The 21,059-nt window shown below is 43.2% G+C and overlaps 1 protein-coding gene and 1 long non-coding RNA gene across 13 annotated transcripts in view; one reads left to right on the top strand and one right to left on the bottom strand.

Annotated features, from left to right (window-relative positions):
* LOC125184268 (uncharacterized) overlaps positions 1 to 21,059 on the bottom strand; it is a 213,179-nt gene that overhangs the window by 32,700 nt on the left and 159,420 nt on the right. For 10 of the 12 annotated variants that reach the window (XR_010825902.1, XR_010825908.1, XR_010825905.1 and 7 more), the window contains 6 exons: positions 11,596 to 11,712; positions 11,371 to 11,474; positions 10,385 to 10,560; positions 9,925 to 9,983; positions 5,160 to 5,303; positions 2,374 to 2,472 (listed from right to left, as the gene is read on the bottom strand). This is a non-coding gene — a long non-coding RNA (uncharacterized lncRNA). Of the gene's footprint in view, positions 1 to 2,373; positions 2,473 to 5,159; positions 5,304 to 9,924; positions 9,984 to 10,384; positions 10,561 to 11,370; positions 11,475 to 11,595; positions 20,829 to 21,059 lie in introns of all 12 variants that reach the window. The other 2 variants (XR_010825903.1, XR_010825904.1) reach the window with 1 other exon arrangement.
* LOC106047195 (myosin heavy chain, skeletal muscle, adult-like) lies at positions 827 to 19,431 on the top strand. The gene is made up of 39 exons (XM_066980180.1): positions 827 to 885; positions 2,237 to 2,486; positions 2,577 to 2,720; positions 2,813 to 2,969; positions 3,577 to 3,604; positions 3,703 to 3,814; positions 3,903 to 3,995; positions 4,117 to 4,180; positions 4,272 to 4,370; positions 4,472 to 4,575; positions 4,662 to 4,800; positions 5,769 to 5,887; positions 5,986 to 6,135; positions 6,703 to 6,873; positions 8,250 to 8,559; positions 8,669 to 8,745; positions 10,284 to 10,371; positions 10,466 to 10,583; positions 10,775 to 10,898; positions 11,376 to 11,512; positions 11,603 to 11,858; positions 13,371 to 13,613; positions 13,722 to 13,898; positions 13,978 to 14,123; positions 14,223 to 14,313; positions 14,401 to 14,790; positions 15,027 to 15,153; positions 15,268 to 15,386; positions 15,605 to 15,801; positions 16,055 to 16,238; positions 16,327 to 16,492; positions 16,665 to 16,789; positions 16,984 to 17,292; positions 17,393 to 17,596; positions 17,887 to 18,012; positions 18,106 to 18,276; positions 18,370 to 18,474; positions 18,615 to 18,710; positions 19,141 to 19,431. Exons 2-39 carry the CDS (start codon positions 2,280 to 2,282, stop codon positions 19,291 to 19,293), a joined length of 5,826 nt encoding a protein of 1,941 aa, XP_066836281.1. The 5' UTR covers positions 827 to 885; positions 2,237 to 2,279; the 3' UTR covers positions 19,294 to 19,431.

The following is a 21,059-nucleotide window of genomic DNA, read 5'->3' as shown; positions in this document are numbered from 1 at the left end:
CACACGACTCAGTGTGTATGCTCTTCCTGATACCTCTGAAGTTGCCTCACATCTCTCTCAGAGACACCATCCTAAAAACCCAGTTAGGACCAAGTCTCTCACTACTGTGGCTTGTGGCTGAACATGCTGCCGTACTTTTAACCCTTGTAAGACGTTCTATGCCTGCACTTCTGCTTTCAGGATTTTACCATCACAACTGCCAAAGCTTTTGAAAATGCTAATTTATCTTTTAACATCCTGTTTTATCTATTGTACTGCTGGGTTAGCTGCAGCACACACATACCAAGCAATCCTCCCTGGGTCATACACTGAGTCGGTGGGAAAGTCAGCAATAAGTCTGCATCCAAGTTCTCTAAGTGCTTTGACTAGTCCGGATTCCCTCCTTAACACCCTTGTCAGATTGTTTATAGAAGATGTATTCATATAGTCAGTAAGACATCAAAATTTTCTAATTATATCTAGTCATGTCAAATGACAATTATGCCCTTAGTTCAGTTTGCCAGACAATGCTTTACCAAAGAAGGTTTGCCAAAAATTTTTTGACCGAAGAAAGAGTAGGCATCTGCAGCATCTGCAAATGAGATCGTATATAATATCCCTGCAGCAAGTCTGCCCTGTCTTCACGGAAAGCTTCAAGGTAAGTGTATGGGATCTGCGGGCTTGCAGGAAGGGGATGGTGTCCTTATACACCACAGTATTTGTGCCTCCAGTGCTCATTTCCATGAGTGGACTCAATTTCTCTGCTCAAGTTTTAAATCTGCTTTCAAGACACCTGCACATTTTCACTCTGGAATTCTGTGCAGCAGCAAGTAGGGAATTGCCATTTGTGTTTTGCAGTACTGACCAGCTGCCAGGGTGCAAGCCACCAACCTGGTGCCACGAGAGGTAAGAATTTGATTTATTAATTCTTAGAGGGCAGAGAAAGATCTTTTTGGGTGGGATTTCTGTATGGCTGCATGAATGGTCACTGTTTCACCTTATAATCAAAACCAGCGTGATTACAGTAGGCAGGTGGTGGGGTACCCACAGCTGGTAAGGTTTTCAAGTGACTGTGTTTGAATCCTCTGACAACTGATGTAAGACCAGAAAATTCCCATGGGGATATTCTTCACCTTACTTAACTGACCAAACAGGGAGTGAGGCGTGCTGGCTTCACATCATTGTTATGGCAGCAATAGAACAGGACTAAGATGAACAAAGGTGGAAAAAGTGCAAAATTGTACATCCTACCTCAGAATGTATGAATTAATAAATCATCTGAGCATACAGAGATTCTAACCATCTTTGCAAAATGCAAGGCTCTCTCACGTACCCATTTTCTTTATCCAGACAAAAAAAAAAAAAAAAAAAAGAGACTTCTTAACTGTTGAACAGAGGGAATAAATTTCACTAATGTAGATAGAGAATTTTCAAGTGCAGTTGGCTAACTTAGCTATCCACATGTTTAACAAAACATCTAAAGAAGTATTCTTGTTTTCTAAAGTTTGGAGAACTCACCTGCTCCTGGATGTTTTTTTAAGGAAGTATTTATCTGGGAGCTTCATACAAGCGTAGCAGTTCCAATTTCAGTGCTTGAATTTTGTTTCACTCAAGTCAGAACTTTGGGGCTGGGATTATTTAGATATTGTACTTAACAATGACAAACGCATAAACAAATTAAATTACGGCAGAGTACTAAAAGATAAAAGACTTGCCCTTTTCTTCTGTTGGCAACTTCAGTAGCAAAATTCATTAATTTCCCATGGCCTTCCTTTTACCATCGGAGTTAATAAGTAAATGCCCCATTGGTTCAATATTTTCCAGGACTGTAGGTCTCCTATACTACAGCTTTTCAGAAATGTTTCTCCACTTTTACTCTTTTCAACAAAATGTTCCACTTGTATTTCTACTTCTAATAGTGAAGTCTTATTAAGTCTTATTAAGTCTTATTAAGTCTTATATAGTCTTATTAAAACTTGCTAAGTAGCTTCACTCTCATCTTACAGATATGGTATTCTTAAAAAGCCAAACTTTCAGTTGTGCAAGGTGATTAGATATTGCTCTCCTAGAAGTCTGAAGAACTAGGCTACATCAATTATATCCTCATTTTCTAAGTAACCTAAAGATTAGGATCTTCAGATAGGTCATTACAGATGTTCCAAATATTAGATTGTGATGAGAAAACAAGGAACATGATGTAAAAGATTTCCCAGTCTTACAGAATAGACATAAATAATCAATGCCATATTACTTCTAGCCATTAGAGTCTTCTGCTGACGTGCCTTCGGTAAAGCACAGACATGGCCTCTGCAGATGCTGAGATGGCTGTCTTTGGGGAGGCGGCTCCCTACCTCCGAAAGTCAGAAAAGGAGAGAATTGAGGCCCAGAACAAACCTTTTGATGCCAAGTCATCCGTCTTTGTGGCCCATCCGAAGGAATCCTTTGTAAAAGGGACAATCCAGAGCAGGGAAACAGGGAAGGTTACTGTCAAGACTGAAGCAGGAGAGGTAAGAGAAAAGGAATCTTCAGATCAATATTTGATTCACACTGAACTTTTAGCTGACATATGCAGACATATTCTTTCATTTCCTTGGCAGACTCTGACCGTGAAGGATGATCAGGTCTTCTCCATGAACCCTCCCAAGTATGATAAAATCGAGGACATGGCCATGATGACCCACCTCCACGAACCCGCTGTGCTGTACAACCTCAAAGAGCGTTACGCAGCCTGGATGATCTACGTAAGTACCAGCAGCTGCATTCCTTTGGGTAGCTGGAAGGCCTGCTGTGCCAGGCTGAGCAGAAGCCAATGTGCTGTCTCCCTTCCTCGCAGACCTACTCGGGTCTCTTCTGTGTCACTGTCAACCCCTACAAGTGGCTGCCGGTGTACAACCCGGAGGTGGTGTTGGCCTACCGAGGCAAAAAGCGCCAGGAGGCCCCTCCACACATCTTCTCCATCTCTGACAATGCCTATCAGTTCATGCTGACTGGTGAGTGCCTGATCTCATTCAAAGCAATCTAAACCAAAAAGCCTCACGGCTCTTACTGGAGCATGTGACAAGGCAGCTACAAACACCATGGAGCTGAGTGAGAGAAATTGACAATTGCAAGACAAACTGTACCAGAAGCATGCATACATTGAGCACTGTGTGCTATTGTACCCAATTCTACACTCTCCCATCACAGACATAATACTGAGCTCATATTTTTTTTTTTTTTTCAGTGAGGGAACAGAAAGCATACAATCTTTGTATGCATACCATACAATATGGTATGTATGATTGTATGATACCATACAATCTTTGCTTTGAACACAGGTAGTCAGTTTGATTTGATTCCTTGATGAGAACTGTGTGAAGGGCAAGTGCATACACAGTTTGTCTGAGGACCATGTGCATCTGAGAGTTGTATGGGTCCAGCAGAGCTTGTATTTACTACTGTTAGGATGTGGAAGGAAATTCAGTACTGTCTTCTAGGAGTTACTGTTTGGACTTTCTGGAGAAGCCCCAACTTACATTTACAGATTTACTTTTCAGTCAACTAACTCAGTTCTATTCAGGACAATGGCTAAAAACTTTCATTCTGCCTCTTTCACAGACCGCGAGAACCAGTCAATCCTGATCACGTAAGTACACTTCCTGCTCGGGTCCCTGCAGGGCTACCCTGGACCAGGGTGTCTGCTGCCTGACCACACTCTCTCTGCTTCTCTATTTCATTTGGCAGTGGAGAATCTGGTGCAGGGAAGACTGTGAACACAAAGCGTGTCATCCAGTACTTTGCAACAATTGCAGCTAGTGGGGAGAAGAAGAAGGAGGAGCAGTCTGGCAAAATGCAGGTACATTAATAGGTAGTGGCTTGAATCAGTGTTTTTTTCTGTTCCTTGTTTTTGGAAAGTATATCGAGGAATAATTATTGTCCTGTAGGGAACACTTGAGGACCAAATCATCAGCGCCAACCCACTGCTGGAGGCATTTGGAAATGCCAAGACTGTGAGAAACGACAACTCCTCGCGCTTTGTGAGTTGTAGCTTTGGACAAAATCCCTCCTAACAGTAGTGATGAGGCTAGTGGCATTCTTACATAAAGAGATGTCAAAAGAATCTATCCAGGCTGAAGTGGTTCTTTTTCCCCTCAACAGGGCAAATTCATCAGAATCCACTTTGGGGCCACAGGCAAACTGGCTTCTGCTGACATTGAAACTTGTAAGTGACATCCTGGCATGATCACACCCCTTCCTAAATTCCTACCTCCGTGTGCTTTCTTGTGCCTATCACTTTCTACCTTCCTTACCAGATCTGCTGGAGAAGTCCAGAGTCACTTTCCAGCTCAAGGCAGAAAGAAGCTACCACATTTTTTATCAGGTCACCTCCAACAAGAAGCCAGAGCTAATTGGTAGGAGGCATCACTGAGCTTTTTTTGGAGGAAGATCACTGAGCACCAATGAATTACACTGTAGAAACAATGAAATTTAACCCATCAACATTTGTTTTCAGAAATGCTCCTTATCACTACCAACCCATATGACTACCCTTTTGTGAGTCAAGGTGAGATCACTGTTCCCAGCATTGATGACAAGGAGGAGTTGATGGCTACAGATGTAAGTAACTTGTGAAACAGGCAAGCTGGTACAGGTCATACATCATATAACAGGCAAATATTCCACTTTACTGATTCTATTACCAGAGTGCCATTGACATCCTGGGCTTCACTGCTGATGAAAAGACTGCCATCTACAAGCTGACAGGGGCTGTCATGCACTATGGGAACTTGAAGTTCAAGCAGAAACAGCGAGAGGAGCAGGCAGAGCCAGATGGCACAGAAGGTATTGTCAAACTCAGAAATTAAATATTCTCTGAGCCACTCTGTATGTGAAAGAAACAGAGTCATCTAAAGTTAGATTTTAGGATTTCAAGGAAAACAGCAAGTCAGAAAAAAATCTCACTTCTCCTCACAGTACATCATTTTCTCTGATGTATAATCTCTGGATTTACGTATCCTATACAGTGAAAAATTGACATTTTAAACTGCCTTCTAAACAGTGCCAGGAAGCCAGTAGCCATGGATGCCTTTACTGTAACATTACTAGTCATATTTTTATTGGGAATGCCTGGCAATCTTTGTGGAACAATAAAGTGATTCAGCTCTAACAGGATAGGGGGCCATATTTTCATTCACCCTCACCTGTCAGATGTCCAGGGAACTCTGATGAGAGAGGTCGATTTGATTCCTCTCTGTCAGAGCAGGAGCTAGAACCCATGCCTCCGGTTTTCAGAGTCTTCTCTTTTTAAAGAACTAGGCAGAAGTTGGGAAGTGCCATAGTCATGTCTGAAAAAGGATGAAAACCACTGAATTTTACAGAAGATCAGTAGAAACCAAAGCTCAGAAAGGGCTGTAGATGCTGAATCCGAAATAGTACAGAGAGATCCTCTGTGTGTTCCACTCTAAATATTTGGGTGTTTTTGATCACATTTGGAGTATAGCTCATTACCTGCCTGAGGTCACTGCAACTTCTGAGCTACACACATACTAGAAATATTCAGATTAACAAGCTGCAGATTTTTTTTGAAAACTTCATTGCATTTTGCATGCTTCAATGAAGACCTTCAAACATAAGTTCTTTCAGAAAAGTTCAACATGCATAATTAAGACTTTGCTGCTATACAGATTATATCTGTGACAGTCTTTCAACATATTTCAAAGAACAGAAACCTGAACACTGCAGCCCTTAGAGATCCAAAATCTATATGACAAAAAATTCTATTTTTTTTCCTGTCTATCTTTGCTATTTAGTTGCTGACAAGGCTGCCTACCTGATGGGCCTGAATTCAGCTGATATGCTCAAGGCATTGTGTTACCCTCGAGTCAAAGTTGGGAATGAATATGTGACCAAGGGTCAAACTGTGCAACAGGTGAGAAACATGGTAACCTGTAACCATGCTTTGAAATAATATCCCTTTGATTCTCCTCTGCTCTGTGTTCTAACTGCAGGCATTTACTTTTGTTTTAGGTTCACAATGCTGTAGGTGCTCTGGCAAAGGCTGTCTATGAGAGGATGTTCTTGTGGATGGTTGTTCGTATCAACCAGCAGCTGGATACAAAGCAGCCCAGGCAGTACTTCATTGGTGTCTTGGACATTGCTGGGTTTGAGATCTTTGATGTGAGTAACAAAGATTTGGTAAGAGCTGCTTAGAAATGACAGCTGGGTGTTCTGACAACTCTCAGACATATTTTTAAAGAACACATATGATCAACTCCTTTTTTTTTTTTTTGTAGCTAATTGCCTCTTTTTTTTTTTTTGTCATGAAGTAAAAAATGACTTCTGAAAGGACTTTTCTTATAACAATAGGCTCATTTTCAAGATGTGCAAACTCAAAAGAGCAGAAAGGTTCAAGCAGAAAAATTTCTTAGTTTAAATGATCAAGTTCAACACAGTATAAAACACATACATCATAATAGGCCTAACTTTGTATTTTTTATTCTGTAATTTGTTCTAAGATAACATAGGAAATACATTCTATTTTCACAGTTTTATCGAGGAGAAAAATATAATTGTGAACAATGAATGTCATGCATTTCTCTATTTTGTTATATAGATGTAAAGCTGACTGAAGAAATGCTCAGTCACTATGAAACCAAAGTAACTGCATTCCTTATTTTTAAAGGATAAGGTTTTGCAGTTACTGCTGCATCTTGCAGATATGGATCTTTCTCATTCTATTTCCAGTTCAACAGCTTTGAGCAGCTGTGCATCAACTTCACCAATGAGAAACTGCAGCAGTTCTTCAACCACCACATGTTCGTGCTGGAGCAGGAGGAGTACAAGAAGGAAGGGATTGAATGGACATTCATTGACTTTGGGATGGACCTGGCTGCTTGCATTGAGCTCATTGAGAAGGTATGGGCATGGGAATATTATAATTACTTAGTCTAATTTTTCAAAGGGATCGCTCACGTTCATGTCCAAATGTTCAACTTTTGTTATTCAAGAATACTTAGCTGCTTAGTTTATTTTATCTGTCAAATGAGACATTAAGGTGGTGTCACAGGGCAGGTTTGAACTGATATTTTCTGAAGTGCCAAAAGATTGTTAAACTCCCAACAAAACTGTATTTTTTTTTTCAAAACAGATAGAAACAGTTTCCAGTTAAAAGTCTCCAGCTCACCTTTCAGGTCCAACAGACTTGTGCTCCTACAGCAAAATAGATATATCGTTTGTAAAATAAACATAGAAGATGGAAATGCATAACTGATTGCAAACGGTTGCACTTAATGTGAATCCTTTGATTTAGAATAAGAAGGTATTCATATTGAACATGGAATTTAATGTTCATTGGCTGTCAAGATGATAAGAAATTATAATCACAGAACTGTAAGATCATTTAATCTAACTCCCTTGGTCAAAGCAGGGTTAACTAGACAGGTTTCTCAGGACCATGTAAAGCTCGGTTTTGAATATCTCAGATGATACTCTAGGAATAGATACTCTGGGGAATCTGTTCCAACGGTTGACCACTCTCACAGTAAAAAAAACATTTTCTTACATTTAAATGGAATTTCCTGTAATTCGATTTGTGCCTGTGGCACCTTGTACTGTCACTGAGAACTGCTGAAAAGAGACTGGCTTCATCTTCCTTCCCACCCCCCATTAAGTATTTATACACATTGGTAAGATCCTCCGGAGCCTTCTCTTCTCATGGCTCAACAGTCTCAGCTCTCTCAGCCTCTGCTTGTATGTCAGATATTCCAGTCTAAATATATTAGTGGCCCTTCACTGTGCTTACTCTAGTATGCCTATGCTTCTCTTGTACTGGGGAGCCCAGAACTGGACAAAGCACTTCAGATGTTTCTCAGCAGAGCTGAGTAGAGAGGAAGGATCACCTCCCTCAACCTGCTGATAATATTCTTCTCAATGCAGCACAGGATAGGTGCCTGCCTTTTCTGTAGGGGTGTACTGTATACTCATTTTGGTTCAATTACTTTTATGACATCTGTATATGTTTGTGTTCCTCTGAATAAGAAGGTAGTGCCCTGGTTATATAAAGAAGCTTTTCAACACAAACTAAAGGAATTTCCATTTATCATTATGAATCATTTGGTGTAAAAAACATAACTATCAATATGTTTAATCACATTTTCTAGCATAAAATGTGACTGAAAAATAGCTTTTTCTGATGAGCACTTATGCCTGTGTTCTGCTACTCTGACTAGGTAAAGACCATAATTGCCCATAAAACTAAATTGCAATTTGTCTCTCTTGTGTGTTTCTTCCAGCCTATGGGCATCTTTTCCATTCTGGAAGAGGAGTGCATGTTCCCCAAGGCAACTGACACCTCTTTCAAGAACAAGCTTTATGACCAGCATCTGGGCAAGTCCAGCAATTTCCAGAAGCCCAAGCCTACCAAAGGCAAGACTGAGGCCCACTTCTCCCTGATACACTATGCTGGCACAGTGGACTACAACATCACTGGCTGGCTTGAGAAGAACAAGGACCCCTTGAACGAAACTGTCATTGGGTTATACCAGAAGTCTTCACTGAAAACATTGGCCTTACTGTTTGCCAACTATGGTGGAGCAGAAGCAGGTCAGATCTATGAAAGTCATATTTTCACTGATGTACAGCTTAGAAAAAGGAATTGTAAGAGGCAATAACAAAAATATAAAATCTATTTTATATATTTTTAATTTTGCAGAGGCTAGTGCTGGTGCTGGCAAGAAAGGTGGCAAGAAGAAAGGTTCTTCATTCCAGACTGTCTCAGCTCTTTTCCGGGTGCAGTACAAAGTTCAATATTTTTTTCCTAATATAAGGAGGAAATTCGTCACTTAAAATAGCCCATCTTTTTTTGGCTTAGTTGTGTAAAAAAAAAAATTGATGTTCTTGGGCCTTAGGAGAAAATCCACTGTAACTTATTTATGCTCTTTTCCATTGAATGCACAACATTTGGCTGTGTCCACTTCTCCAGAAAACTTCTAAAATATACCTAGAAGACACAGATTTCCTTTAGATGCCCACCTCTGCTTCAGAACCTTTTATTACCTTTTAACCATTGTTTATGCACAGAGGCCTGGAGGCAAGCTGTTTGCTCCATTTGTATCTCTAGTATTTTTTCCATGATTCATGGATCAGTTATGCTTGAAATAAACCTTGGGCTATGAATTTTTAAGATGTGAGATACTTGGCAGTTTTTTCTTATAACCAAGCTTTGCTGCCTGGCTGCTCCATACACTTCTGTCAGGTAAAATGCTGAGTCTCCCCTGAGGCTATTTATTATGATATTCACTCATTATGATATTCACTCATTATGATATTCACTCATTATGATATTCACTCAGGGCTCTCTTCTTGATCCAGCCTAATTCCTCCTACATATCTGTTGTCATATGATTCTTGATCACCTGACATAGCCTCTAGCCAGTACTCTGAAACATGATATGGACTTTGTGTATACAACCTAGGATAAATAATCATAGATCTAGGCTATGTTTGCAAGGCTTTTGCCTTGCAAATGGGAAATTATTGCCAGCACATATCATTCAAAAATAATGTAATAAGCCCGTGTTTAAGATCATAATACTTTAAGAAGTAAGAGGTGAACCTTGCTGCATTTAGGTTGTATTGCTCTTAAGTTTTCAGACTTTCTTCCAATATCCGGCTGGTTTAGGCATTTTAAAGTTTAGACATGTTAATGTTTGGACTACTTAATTTAGGTAGTCTGAAATGTTCTCTGGAGGTACCTGCCTCCCTACCCTAATTATAGACAATAATTATTTATAAATAATTATACAGATATTAGTTACAGACCAGCCCTGGGATTCATCTCACCTTGTTCTCATCTTACCTTACTTACAAGCAAAACATGAAATCGAGACACATAAAATTCAGCCTGTTACTCTTGCTTTTAGTGGAGAAAATAGGAAGGTTCTATGTAGTGTGAACCATATGACCCACCTTAAATGTCTACTGTAGTATGCTTCAAACCGCATCAGAGGAGTATCAGTATATCCCTCCTGGAACGTATAATGGAAGAAGGATATAATTTCTAATGAAGGTATTTCACTAGAGTCAGTGAAATGTCATAAAACTGTATGTTTAAGAGTACAGAGTTCCTACAGACTAAACAGACAAGCTTAATACCTTAAGTTAATAATAACAAAGATATGTGGAAAGTCAGAAAACTGGTGCAGGTGGCTTCAGTTCAGGATTCTGCAAGCTAATATTTGATAACACATTATCTCAGTACAAATTGCTTGATGCTTACATTGGAAATTACATTTGCTAATATAAACTTTTGTTAATGACTCTCCCAGGAAAATTTAAACAAGCTGATGACAAATCTGAGAAGCACCCACCCCCATTTTGTACGCTGCATCATCCCAAATGAAACAAAAACGCCTGGTAAGAGACTTACATATAGAAAGTCTTCAATATGGTGCAGGTCTTCCCTGATGTATTACAGAATACAACATCCATTTGTGCTCTGAATTGTTAGGTGCCATGGAACATGAGCTGGTGCTGCATCAGCTTCGGTGTAATGGTGTGCTGGAAGGGATCAGAATTTGCAGGAAAGGATTTCCCAACAGAGTCCTGTATGCAGATTTTAAACAGAGGTCAGACTGCTTCCCGTTCCTAGATCATTTTGGCCATCTTAAGTAGCTTATGAAATTTAAAATTCACCTCTGGTGAATAGAACCTTCTCTAACATTTACATTTAGCAGTGGAGTTACGTTCTCTTTTTTGTAGTGTATCAGTCAATTGGTCTCAACAACAGACCTCCTTATATTACCATTTTCTCCCCCAGATACAAAGTATTAAATGCAAGTGCTATTCCAGAGGGACAGTTCATTGACAGCAAGAAGGCTTGTGAGAAACTTCTTGGATCAATTGATATAGACCACACACAATATAAATTTGGTCACACCAAGGTACCAAAACTGTTTGTTTCAAGTACTGTGTGTTTTTGTTCTGTACAGCTTAAGAATGATACTGAGATACTTCAGAAAGCACGTGAAATCATCAAACACTGACACGTCAGTGTTTAAAACACATCAACTAAATACTTTTTGACTCACCACTTCAATAAAACAGTGAAATTCATTGTCATAGGATGATTCTAATTCAGGGTTCCTAATTGAAGACAAAGTTGTAGAATAGAAGAATCAAGGATTAATAAAAACAAATGAATAAGATCTGGCTATTATAGTTTCTCAACTGCAGTAATATGACTGCAATAACCAGACCAGGATGCCTGAAGATATAAAAGAGGATCCATCACTGCATACATTCTTTGTGGTTTTGCTCTTTCTCTTAACTTCCCATATAATCTGCCATGGCAGACGGGATATGGGCCACTGTGAACAGCAAGCTCATAGACTATACCTATTTTTATGTTCTTACCTAAGGTGTTCTTCAAAGCCGGGCTAGTAGGCCTTTTGGAGGAGATGAGGGATGAGAAGCTGGCACAGCTCATTACTCGCACACAGGCCAGGTGCAGGGGTTTCCTAATGAGAGTGGAGTACCAGAAAATGGTGGAGAGGAGGTAAACATTTATTTAAATCAAGTTCACTGTATTTGGTATATTTTGTCATCTGCGCCTAAATTTTTAATATTTATTTCACTTACCTTTCAGAGAGTCCATCTTCTGCATCCAGTACAATATTCGTGCATTCATGAATGTCAAGCACTGGCCCTGGATGAAGCTGTTCTTCAAGATCAAGCCCTTGCTGAAGAGTGCAGAATCTGAGAAGGAGATGGCCAACATGAAACAAGAGTTTGAGAAAACCAAGGAAGAGCTTGCAAAGTCTGAGGCAAAGAGGAAGGAGCTGGAGGAGAAAATGGTGAAGCTGGTGCAGGAGAAAAATGATCTGCAGCTCCAAGTGCAGGCTGTGAGTAGGACCAGTGTGCCTCATTCTAACTTAACAGTGGCTACAAGGCCGATGTTTACAATTAAATTTTCAAAAGACACATAACAAGTAAAATTTAAATCAATTACTTTGTAGTTCATTAAATGATGCTTTTAAAAACATAACTAGGTACTGCCAGAAAGTTCTAGTAAGGGCATTCCATGATTGTATGTATATCATGGGTGAGACTTATCAAACAATCATAGAATCATAGCATATCCTGAGTTGGAAAGGACCCACGAGGATCACAGAATCATCTAGGTTGGAAGAGACCTCCAAGATCACCGAGTCCAACCTCTGACCTAACACTAACAAGTCCTCCACTAAACCATATCACTAAGCTCTACGTCTAAATGTCTTTTAAAGACCTCCAAGGATGGTGACTCAACCACTTCCCTGGGCAGCCCATTCCAATGCCTAACAACCCTTTCAGTAAAGAAGTTCTTCCTAATATCCAACCTAAACCTCCCCTGGTGCAACTTTAGCCCATTCCCCCTCATCCTGTTACCAGGCATGTGGGAGAACAGACCAACCCCCACCTCGCTACAGCCTCCTTTAAGGTATCTATAGAGCGCGATAAGGTCGCCCCTGAGCCTCCTCTTCTCCAGGCTGAACAATCCCAGCTTGCCCAGCTGCTCCTCGTAAGACTTGTTCTCCTCACCAGCTTCGTTGCCGTTCTCCGGACATGCTCGAGCACCTCCATGTCCTTCTTGTAGTAAGGGGCCCAAAACTGAACACAGTACTCAAGGTGCGGCCTCACCAGAGCCAAGTACAGGGGGACAATCACTTCCCTAGACCTGCTGGCCACACTGTTTCTTATACAAGCCAGGATGCTGTTGGCCTTCTTGGCCACCTGAGCACACTGCTGGCTCATATTCAGCCGACTATCAACCAATACTCCCAGGTCCTTCTCTGCCAGGCAGCTTTCTAACCACTCGTCTCCCAGCCTGTAGCGCTGCTTGGGGTTGTTGCGCCCCAGATGCAGGACCCGGCACTTGGCCTTGTTGAACTTCATACAGTTGATCTTCAAGTCCAACTCCTGGCTACACACAGGACTACCCAAAAATAAAACCCTATGTAGAGAGCATTGTCCAAGCACTTCTTGAACTCCAGCCGGCTCAGTGCTGTGACCACTTCCCTAGAGAGCCTGTTCCAGTGCCTGACCGCTCTCTTGGTGAAGATTCTTTTCCTAATACTCAGTCTGAACCACTCCGGAATCAGGTTCATGCTATTCCCTCAGGTCTAATTGCTGGTCACCAGGGAAAATAGATCAGCACCTCCCCTGCTGTTCCCTCTTGTGAGGAAGCTGCAGACCATTGCATCGAGAAAGATTTTGGTCTGCTCCTTAAAACTCCTACAAGCACATACTTTCTGCTGGAACATAAAACAGATATTTAACCATAAAATAACTTTTAATATTCTAAATTATTAAGCTGAGAAACACAATATCCCCTCAAAAGACATATTCTGAAAAAAGTGCATTTTCATGATCAGGAAGCTGATGCTTTAGCTGATGCTGAGGAAAGGTGTGACCAGCTCATCAAAACCAAAATCCAGCTGGAAGCCAAAGTTAAGGAGGTGACTGAAAGGGCCGAGGATGAGGAGGAAATTAATGCTGAGCTGACAGCCAAGAAGAGAAAACTGGAGGATGAATGTTCAGAGCTGAAGAAAGACATTGATGACCTGGAGTTAACCTTGGCCAAGGTTGAGAAGGAAAAACATGCCACCGAAAACAAGGTAAGACTCAGAAGACATCACTCGTACTCGAGAAAGAATTCTAGTCTGTAATACAGCATAAAGTTTTAAACCACATTTTTATCTACACTTGCTCCCTTCTTGTCAAAGGTGAAAAACCTCACCGAGGAGATGGCAGCTCTGGATGAGACCATTGTGAAGCTGACAAAAGAGAAGAAAGCCCTCCAAGAGGCCCACCAGCAGACACTGGATGACCTGCAGGCCGAAGAGGACAAAGTCAATACATTGACCAAAGCAAAAACCAAGCTGGAGCAGCAAGTGGATGATGTAAGCACACGTGCCTCCAGCAAGACAGGACAGGTATGGAGTTTGACCTGCCTGGCACTGATGGTGTTGTTGTGTTTAGCTGGAAGGGTCCCTGGAGCAAGAGAAGAAACTGCGCATGGACCTTGAAAGGGCTAAGAGGAAACTTGAGGGAGACCTGAAGCTGGCCCATGATACCATAATGGATTTGGAAAATGATAAGCAGCAGCTGGATGAGAAACTGAAAAAGTAAGTGTGGTTGTGAGACACCTGAGTGTGGGTCAGGTGCATTTATTAGGTAGTTTTATTCAGGTGTTAACACTGTGATTCTGTATGCTTTGTGCAAAGGAAAGACTTTGAAATCAGCCAGATCCAGAGCAAAATTGAGGATGAGCAACTTCTTGGCATGCAATTGCAGAAGAAGATCAAGGAGCTGCAGGCAAGTCTCTGGTCCTTTCCCTCCACCCTGCTGAAGGACATCAGTACAAGGAGGGCATGGGTGTGAAGGGTCTCGCATTTTCCCCAGGCCCGTATCGAGGAACTGGAGGAGGAAATTGAGGCAGAGCGAACCTCTCGGGCAAAAGCAGAGAAGCACCGTGCTGACCTCTCCAGAGAGCTGGAGGAGATCAGCGAGCGCCTGGAAGAAGCAGGAGGGGCTACAGCAGCTCAGATTGAGATGAACAAGAAGCGTGAGGCAGAATTTCAGAAGATGCGCCGTGACCTCGAAGAGGCCACGCTGCAGCACGAAGCCACAGCTGCCACCCTTCGGAAGAAGCACGCAGACAGCACAGCTGAGCTTGGGGAGCAGATCGACAACCTGCAACGAGTCAAGCAGAAGCTGGAGAAGGAGAAGAGTGAGCTGAAGATGGAGATAGATGACTTGGCCAGTAACATGGAGTCTGTCTCCAAAGCCAAGGTACTGAAATACTTTTATTAGCACTTTGTAAACAATGTAATATTTATTTTTATATTTGTACTTAAACATCACCAGGTTACAATACAACTTTTTTTCTTCTGATCTGATATATACATCCTGGGTTTATGTATATTGTCCATAGATACGTAAACTGCATCTCCTGGCTACATTTGCTTGCTGTAAATAAGGCAGAGTCCAGGTATTAACACATTTTTAAATGTATGTTTTCCACCTAGGCAAACCTGGAGAAGATGTGCCGCACTTTGGAAGACCAACTAAGTGAATTTAAAACAAAGGAAGAGCAGAATCAACGCATGATCAGTGATCTCAGTGCTCAAAGAGCACGTCTACAGACAGAATCTGGTAAAGCAACAAATCTCTAGTTTAGAAATGGAAGAATCCTTTAAATGGCTTTATTTCATTTAAAATTCATTTAATTTGGCTGTTAAAATATTTTCTAAATACAAACTTTTCCAGGTGAATATGCACGCCAGGTTGAGGAAAAAGATGCTTTAATTTCTCAGCTTTCTAGAGGGAAACAGGCCTTCACCCAACAGATTGAGGAACTGAAGCGACAACTAGAGGAAGAGATAAAGGTGAAGACACTTCATGTGTATTTATTTCATAAAATTTATACCTCACTGCTCTGTCAGTGCAGACTCCTAGCTTCCTGCAATATATCAGCCTTTGGCTTGATATTATCGTACACTGGGTAAATTACTATTTCCCTGGAAGATACTCCAGCGTTTAAATGGCAGTAAGAAAAGATTTCCCAGAATACAGCTACTCCTTATTGCAATACTTTTAACCACAGGCCAAGAATGCCCTGGCCCATGGCTTGCAATCTGCTCGCCACGACTGTGACTTGCTCCGGGAACAATATGAGGAGGAGCAGGAAGCCAAGGGTGAGCTGCAGCGTGCCCTGTCCAAAGCCAACAGCGAAGTGGCCCAGTGGAGAACCAAATATGAGACGGACGCTATTCAGCGCACCGAAGAGCTGGAGGAGGCCAAGTATGTGGTGACAGGATGCAAGGAAGCAGGAGGGGCAATGAAAATTCAGAAGGGACCTTGGAAGCGAAGACCAAGATATTCAAAGAAATAAGTCATGGGGTTGCTTTGGGGAAGGATGACAGATGTGGTAAACTTTATCCTATAGACCTTATGGATTGGAGTCTACAGAATGCAAAATGACTCAGCGTGCAGTTGTAGAGAGCATACTCATTCCTCTTTGATCACTAACTATGAGCTTTTTACCACCTCCCAGGAAGAAGCTGGCACAGCGCCTGCAGGATGCAGAGGAACACGTTGAAGCTGTCAACGCCAAATGTGCTTCCCTGGAAAAGACAAAACAGAGGCTGCAGAACGAGGTGGAAGACCTGATGATTGACGTGGAGCGAGCAAATGCTGCCTGCGCAGCTCTGGACAAGAAGCAGAAGAACTTTGACAAGGTATTCTGGCCTCTGGCCCTGTGCTTCCTGGGCAGAGCATCCCTTCACAACTGCCACATCCATACTCACACCCTGTTGATCTGCCCAGATCCTGGCAGAGTGGAAGCAGAAGTACGAGGAAACACAGGCTGAGCTGGAAGCTTCCCAGAAGGAGTCTCGCTCTCTCAGCACGGAGCTGTTTAAGATGAAGAATGCCTATGAGGAGTCCCTGGACCACCTGGAAACGCTGAAGCGTGAGAACAAGAACTTGCAGCGTAAGTCCGTGGCTTTCTGCTGCTGGCCGGGCTTTCCCCCAAGCTTGTCTACCCACCACTCCACACGGGTGTGTGCCTGCAGTGATGAGAAGAGACCTGTCACCCTGGTGTGTGAGGGCCCTTCCCTTTATGCCCTATGTCTGACCATGCCTTGTTTCACCCTTCCCTACAGAGGAGATTTCTGACCTCACGGAGCAGATTGCAGAGGGAGGAAAGGCAATCCACGAGCTGGAGAAAGTCAAGAAGCAGATTGAGCAGGAGAAATCTGAAATCCAGGCTGCCTTGGAGGAAGCTGAGGTATGTGCCCATAATCACTGCTGTCCACACTAGAAACGCTAGCAGTGGGGAAATATGGCTAAGAAATGCACGGTCCCCCTACTGCTCTAGCTGTGGAGCACATCCACGCCAGGTTCTCTGAAAAATTCTGTGATTATCAAGAAAACAAGAAGTAGCTCTACCCATGTTATACGTGTTTGTGACCATTTGTCCAGGCCTCCCTAGAACATGAAGAGGGGAAAATCCTGCGCCTCCAGCTGGAGCTCAACCAGGTCAAGTCTGAGATTGACAGGAAGATAGCAGAGAAAGATGAGGAAATCGACCAGCTGAAGAGAAATCACCTCAGAATTGTGGAGTCCTTGCAGAGCAGTCTGGATGCTGAGATCAGGAGCAGGAATGAAGCCCTGCGGCTGAAGAAGAAGATGGAGGGAGACCTGAATGAAATGGAGATCCAGCTGAGCCATGCCAACCGTGTGGCTGCAGAGGCACAAAAGAACCTGAGAAACACACAGGCAGTGCTCAAGGTCCGTTCAGCAAAGCTACACATACAAGAAAGGCTTCTCTAACATTTTTGGCACCCTAGTGTGCTGTGCTGCCTTGTCATTTCTCTTTCCTCTTTTACAGGATACCCAGATACATTTGGATGATGCACTCAGGACGCAGGAAGACCTGAAGGAGCAGGTGGCCATGGTGGAGCGCAGAGCAAACCTCTTGCAGGCTGAGATTGAGGAGCTGCGGGCAGCCCTGGAGCAGACAGAGCGGTCAAGGAAAGTGGCTGAGCAGGAGCTTCTGGATGCAAGCGAGCGTGTGCAGCTCCTCCATACCCAGGTAAGGGCTTGGTGCCCAAACCCGTTGTGTAGACACTTAACACAGATGACTGTTAGAGTAGTAGAGGGTGACGCAGGACAATGGTCTTGAATGGCCTCTATACTGCTGTCCACAATGGAAACAGGGTTATAGCCCATCACCTAAGCCCACCACTGACATTTGGTAAACAATTCTTTAATAAAGAATTCCAAACGCTGAATTTAAAGGTTGAAGAGGAAAGAGTTGGCTCAGGCTGTAGCTTTGGTATTTCAGGCCTCAGAATACAAGTCTTACAATTTCTGTTTGCACAGAACACCAGCTTGATCAACACCAAGAAGAAGCTGGAAACAGACATTGCCCAAATTCAGAGTGAAATGGAAGATACCATCCAGGAAGCCCGCAACGCCGAAGAGAAGGCCAAGAAGGCCATCACAGATGTGAGCTGGGGAACTCTGTCACCGAGGGTGATGGATGCATTCTCCCCAGAATATCTTTGGCCCCAACCTGGCTTTGCTGTTTTGCCTCTCCAGGCAGCCATGATGGCAGAAGAGCTGAAGAAGGAACAGGACACCAGTGCCCATCTGGAAAGGATGAAGAAGAACCTGGACCAGACGGTGAAAGACCTGCAGCACCGTCTGGATGAGGCTGAGCAGCTGGCACTGAAGGGAGGCAAGAAGCAAATCCAGAAGCTGGAGGCCAGGGTGCGTAGGGATGGTATTTGTGCACAAGTGAGCATGTCATGAAGGGAGCCACCTGGCTCCAAACAAGCTCCAAACATGGGCTTCTCATTGCAGGTGCGGGAGCTGGAAGGGGAGGTAGATGCTGAGCAGAAGCGCAGTGCTGAAGCCGTGAAGGGTGTGCGCAAGTATGAGAGGAGGGTGAAGGAGCTAACCTACCAGGTAAGGCAGGAGGCGTCTTTGTGCTGACGCACCCTTCTCACGGAAAGCCAAAGCATTTTTCCGTGAACTCCAAGAGGACATGTTTTCTGGTGCTGTGGGGAAACCAACTCTCTCTCTTTCCTGCTTACCAACCACTCTAGTCTGAGGAAGACCGGAAGAACATTCTCAGGCTCCAGGATCTGGTGGACAAGCTGCAGATGAAGGTGAAATCCTACAAGAGACAATCTGAGGAGGCTGTAAGTATTACTCTGAGTGATGGTAAGAGGATTAATTGAGGAAAAGCATATGGGAAACCTGGGAAATCTACAGGTCAATAATGAAGGACTCCAAATATTGTCTGACATGTTTATATATTTGTCTAGTGTTTAAGTACTAAAGGAATGAGACCAAAGAAAGGAAATAAATGGGCAAATGTATGTAGTATTTCTGGGGGCATAGAACAGATGTTATTTCTAAGAAGGAATTCTTACTAATAATACTACATGTACAATGTACTAAAAATGTTTCACAAAAAAATTCAAATAATTTAAATAAGCATTTTTATGAAAGACGTCTGGAACACTGCAATCCAGATAAGTTTGGTAATTATGTGGAAGGAAAGGAACAGCCAAATCAGTGCAACCCCTAGCCTGTGCTCCTCACCACCAACTCCCTCTCCCCACACAGGAGGAGCTGTCCAATGTCAACCTCTCCAAATTCCGCAAGATTCAGCATGAGCTGGAGGAAGCCGAGGAGCGGGCTGACATTGCAGAGTCACAGGTCAACAAGCTACGAGCGAAGAGCCGGGAGTTTCATAGGAGGATAGAAGAGGAAGAATGAAGTTGTCACGAGGAAACAAAATGGCCTGAGGGATGCACAAAATGTGAACCCTCTGTTGCTTTCTTCTGCAATGTATTTGTAACCATGTCAATGTGTAGAGAATAAAGACCGTAGATTAATTTGCACACACACTATGAACAGTGGCTTCTTTGTTTTTTATTCCTGAATAAGCTTAGGATTTTGGTGAATCACCTATAGATGCTTTCAAGCTTCTAGCACTGCTCTTGCCCTCACATATTCTTGATGCTTCTCCTACTAACCTTCCAGCACAGCTTACATCCCACGTGAGTTGCAAGAGGGAGCAATCCCTTTCCTCTTTGCTTTGCCTGCTTTTGTTTCTGATCTTGGCAATCACAAATCCTAACCACCAGACTCTGAGTAAGCTATCAGATGTCACAGTGCATCACACTATGATGGGACAGACATTTCCTCAGCAGAGACAATTTTCAGCAGACACTGAAATTATCACACTGTTCTGACTCTTCCACGGTGCCTCTAAATTGTGCAATTTCTCTTACTCTAGATTCACTCAGCTGCTGTCACCACCTGCTCATAGTTTCTCTGCAGTGTGGCAAAATGCTGAGCCCTGCCTGGGGCCAACCGGGTGGAAGGAGGCCTCCTCAGGGCCAATTTCCCTTACACTGTGTGGCAAGAATGCTCCTCCTCAGCATGTCACCTCAAAGGTCAGGCCATGCGTGGCAAGTCCACAGGCAAGGGAAAGGAAGAAAGCTGATGGCTGTATTCCTCCATTACTTCCTCAGATACCTGAAGCTCCCCTTCAGCCTAAATACATACTAAGGTGGCAATATTTTGGTCGAAGGGAGTCAGAAGGGAAGGGGGAAATTGGCAAATAATTTTTCTTCCATTCAGACCCTGATCTGGACAGAAGAGGAACGCTGGGCATGTACAGCCGCACGTACAGTCTCATGTGCTCTATCAGCCGTCTCAGCTGGAGTATTCTGAAACGTTAGGCCTTGGGTGAAAAGGCACATGGAGAGTGTGATGGTACGTTAAAGACATGCACACAGATGTCTGCCTAAACCAATGCTCTCACATAACTGACAGCTCTGTGCTTCCAAGCAAATTCTGTCCCTTGTTTTCAGGAAGACCACACAACCCTGGAGGATTCTGTCAGAAAGCTCTGCAGGGCTGTGCGTACTCTGAGTCAAAGACAGGTTAGTAGTAACTGAGGACTACTAAGTTAATTTGGTGTTCCTTTAAGGAGTAGAAATTTGCACAATTGCACCCACTGTTGCCGCACTGCCCCTGTCTGAAGTGTTCACAGCCCATTACTTTGACTGACTCCTGACCGCAGGAGCCCTTGGTGTGGACTGATGCAGAGTGGATGAGAAAGACATTAGCAGCAACTGAGGAGTGAGGTGCAGCTGGCACTGAAGGGAAGCAAGAAGCCGATGCAGGAGCAGAGGACAGCGTATGTGTTGATGGCTCACGAGGGTCCATGTGTTTTCACCTCTGTCTACTGTACAAGGGCTGCTGCTCAAAAGCAGAGGTGGATCCTCCATGGATCACTAAGCCTAGAAGGGGAGAAAGGGTGGGAGTGAGGCTGGTGCTGTGGGCTGAAGGGATGAAAGCTGTGCAGAAAACGATTGTGCCCAAGCAGGTAGCCCCTGAATGCTTTCAGCCCTGATTGGCTTACAATGTTTACAATGGAGAGCTTGCCACTGGAGCTCCTTAAGGGTGATGGGAAGTGATAAGGACTGAGACTGGTCTCTTGGTCCAAGCTTTAGAAGTCCATAGAGGGGGCT

This window comes from Anser cygnoides, chromosome 19 (genome assembly GCF_040182565.1).
Source record: "Anser cygnoides isolate HZ-2024a breed goose chromosome 19, Taihu_goose_T2T_genome, whole genome shotgun sequence".
In the NCBI taxonomy this organism is placed as follows: Eukaryota; Metazoa; Chordata; class Aves; order Anseriformes; family Anatidae; genus Anser; species Anser cygnoides.
Note: the sequence above shows the minus strand (reverse complement) of the source record. Positions and strands in the feature narration are given on the sequence as shown.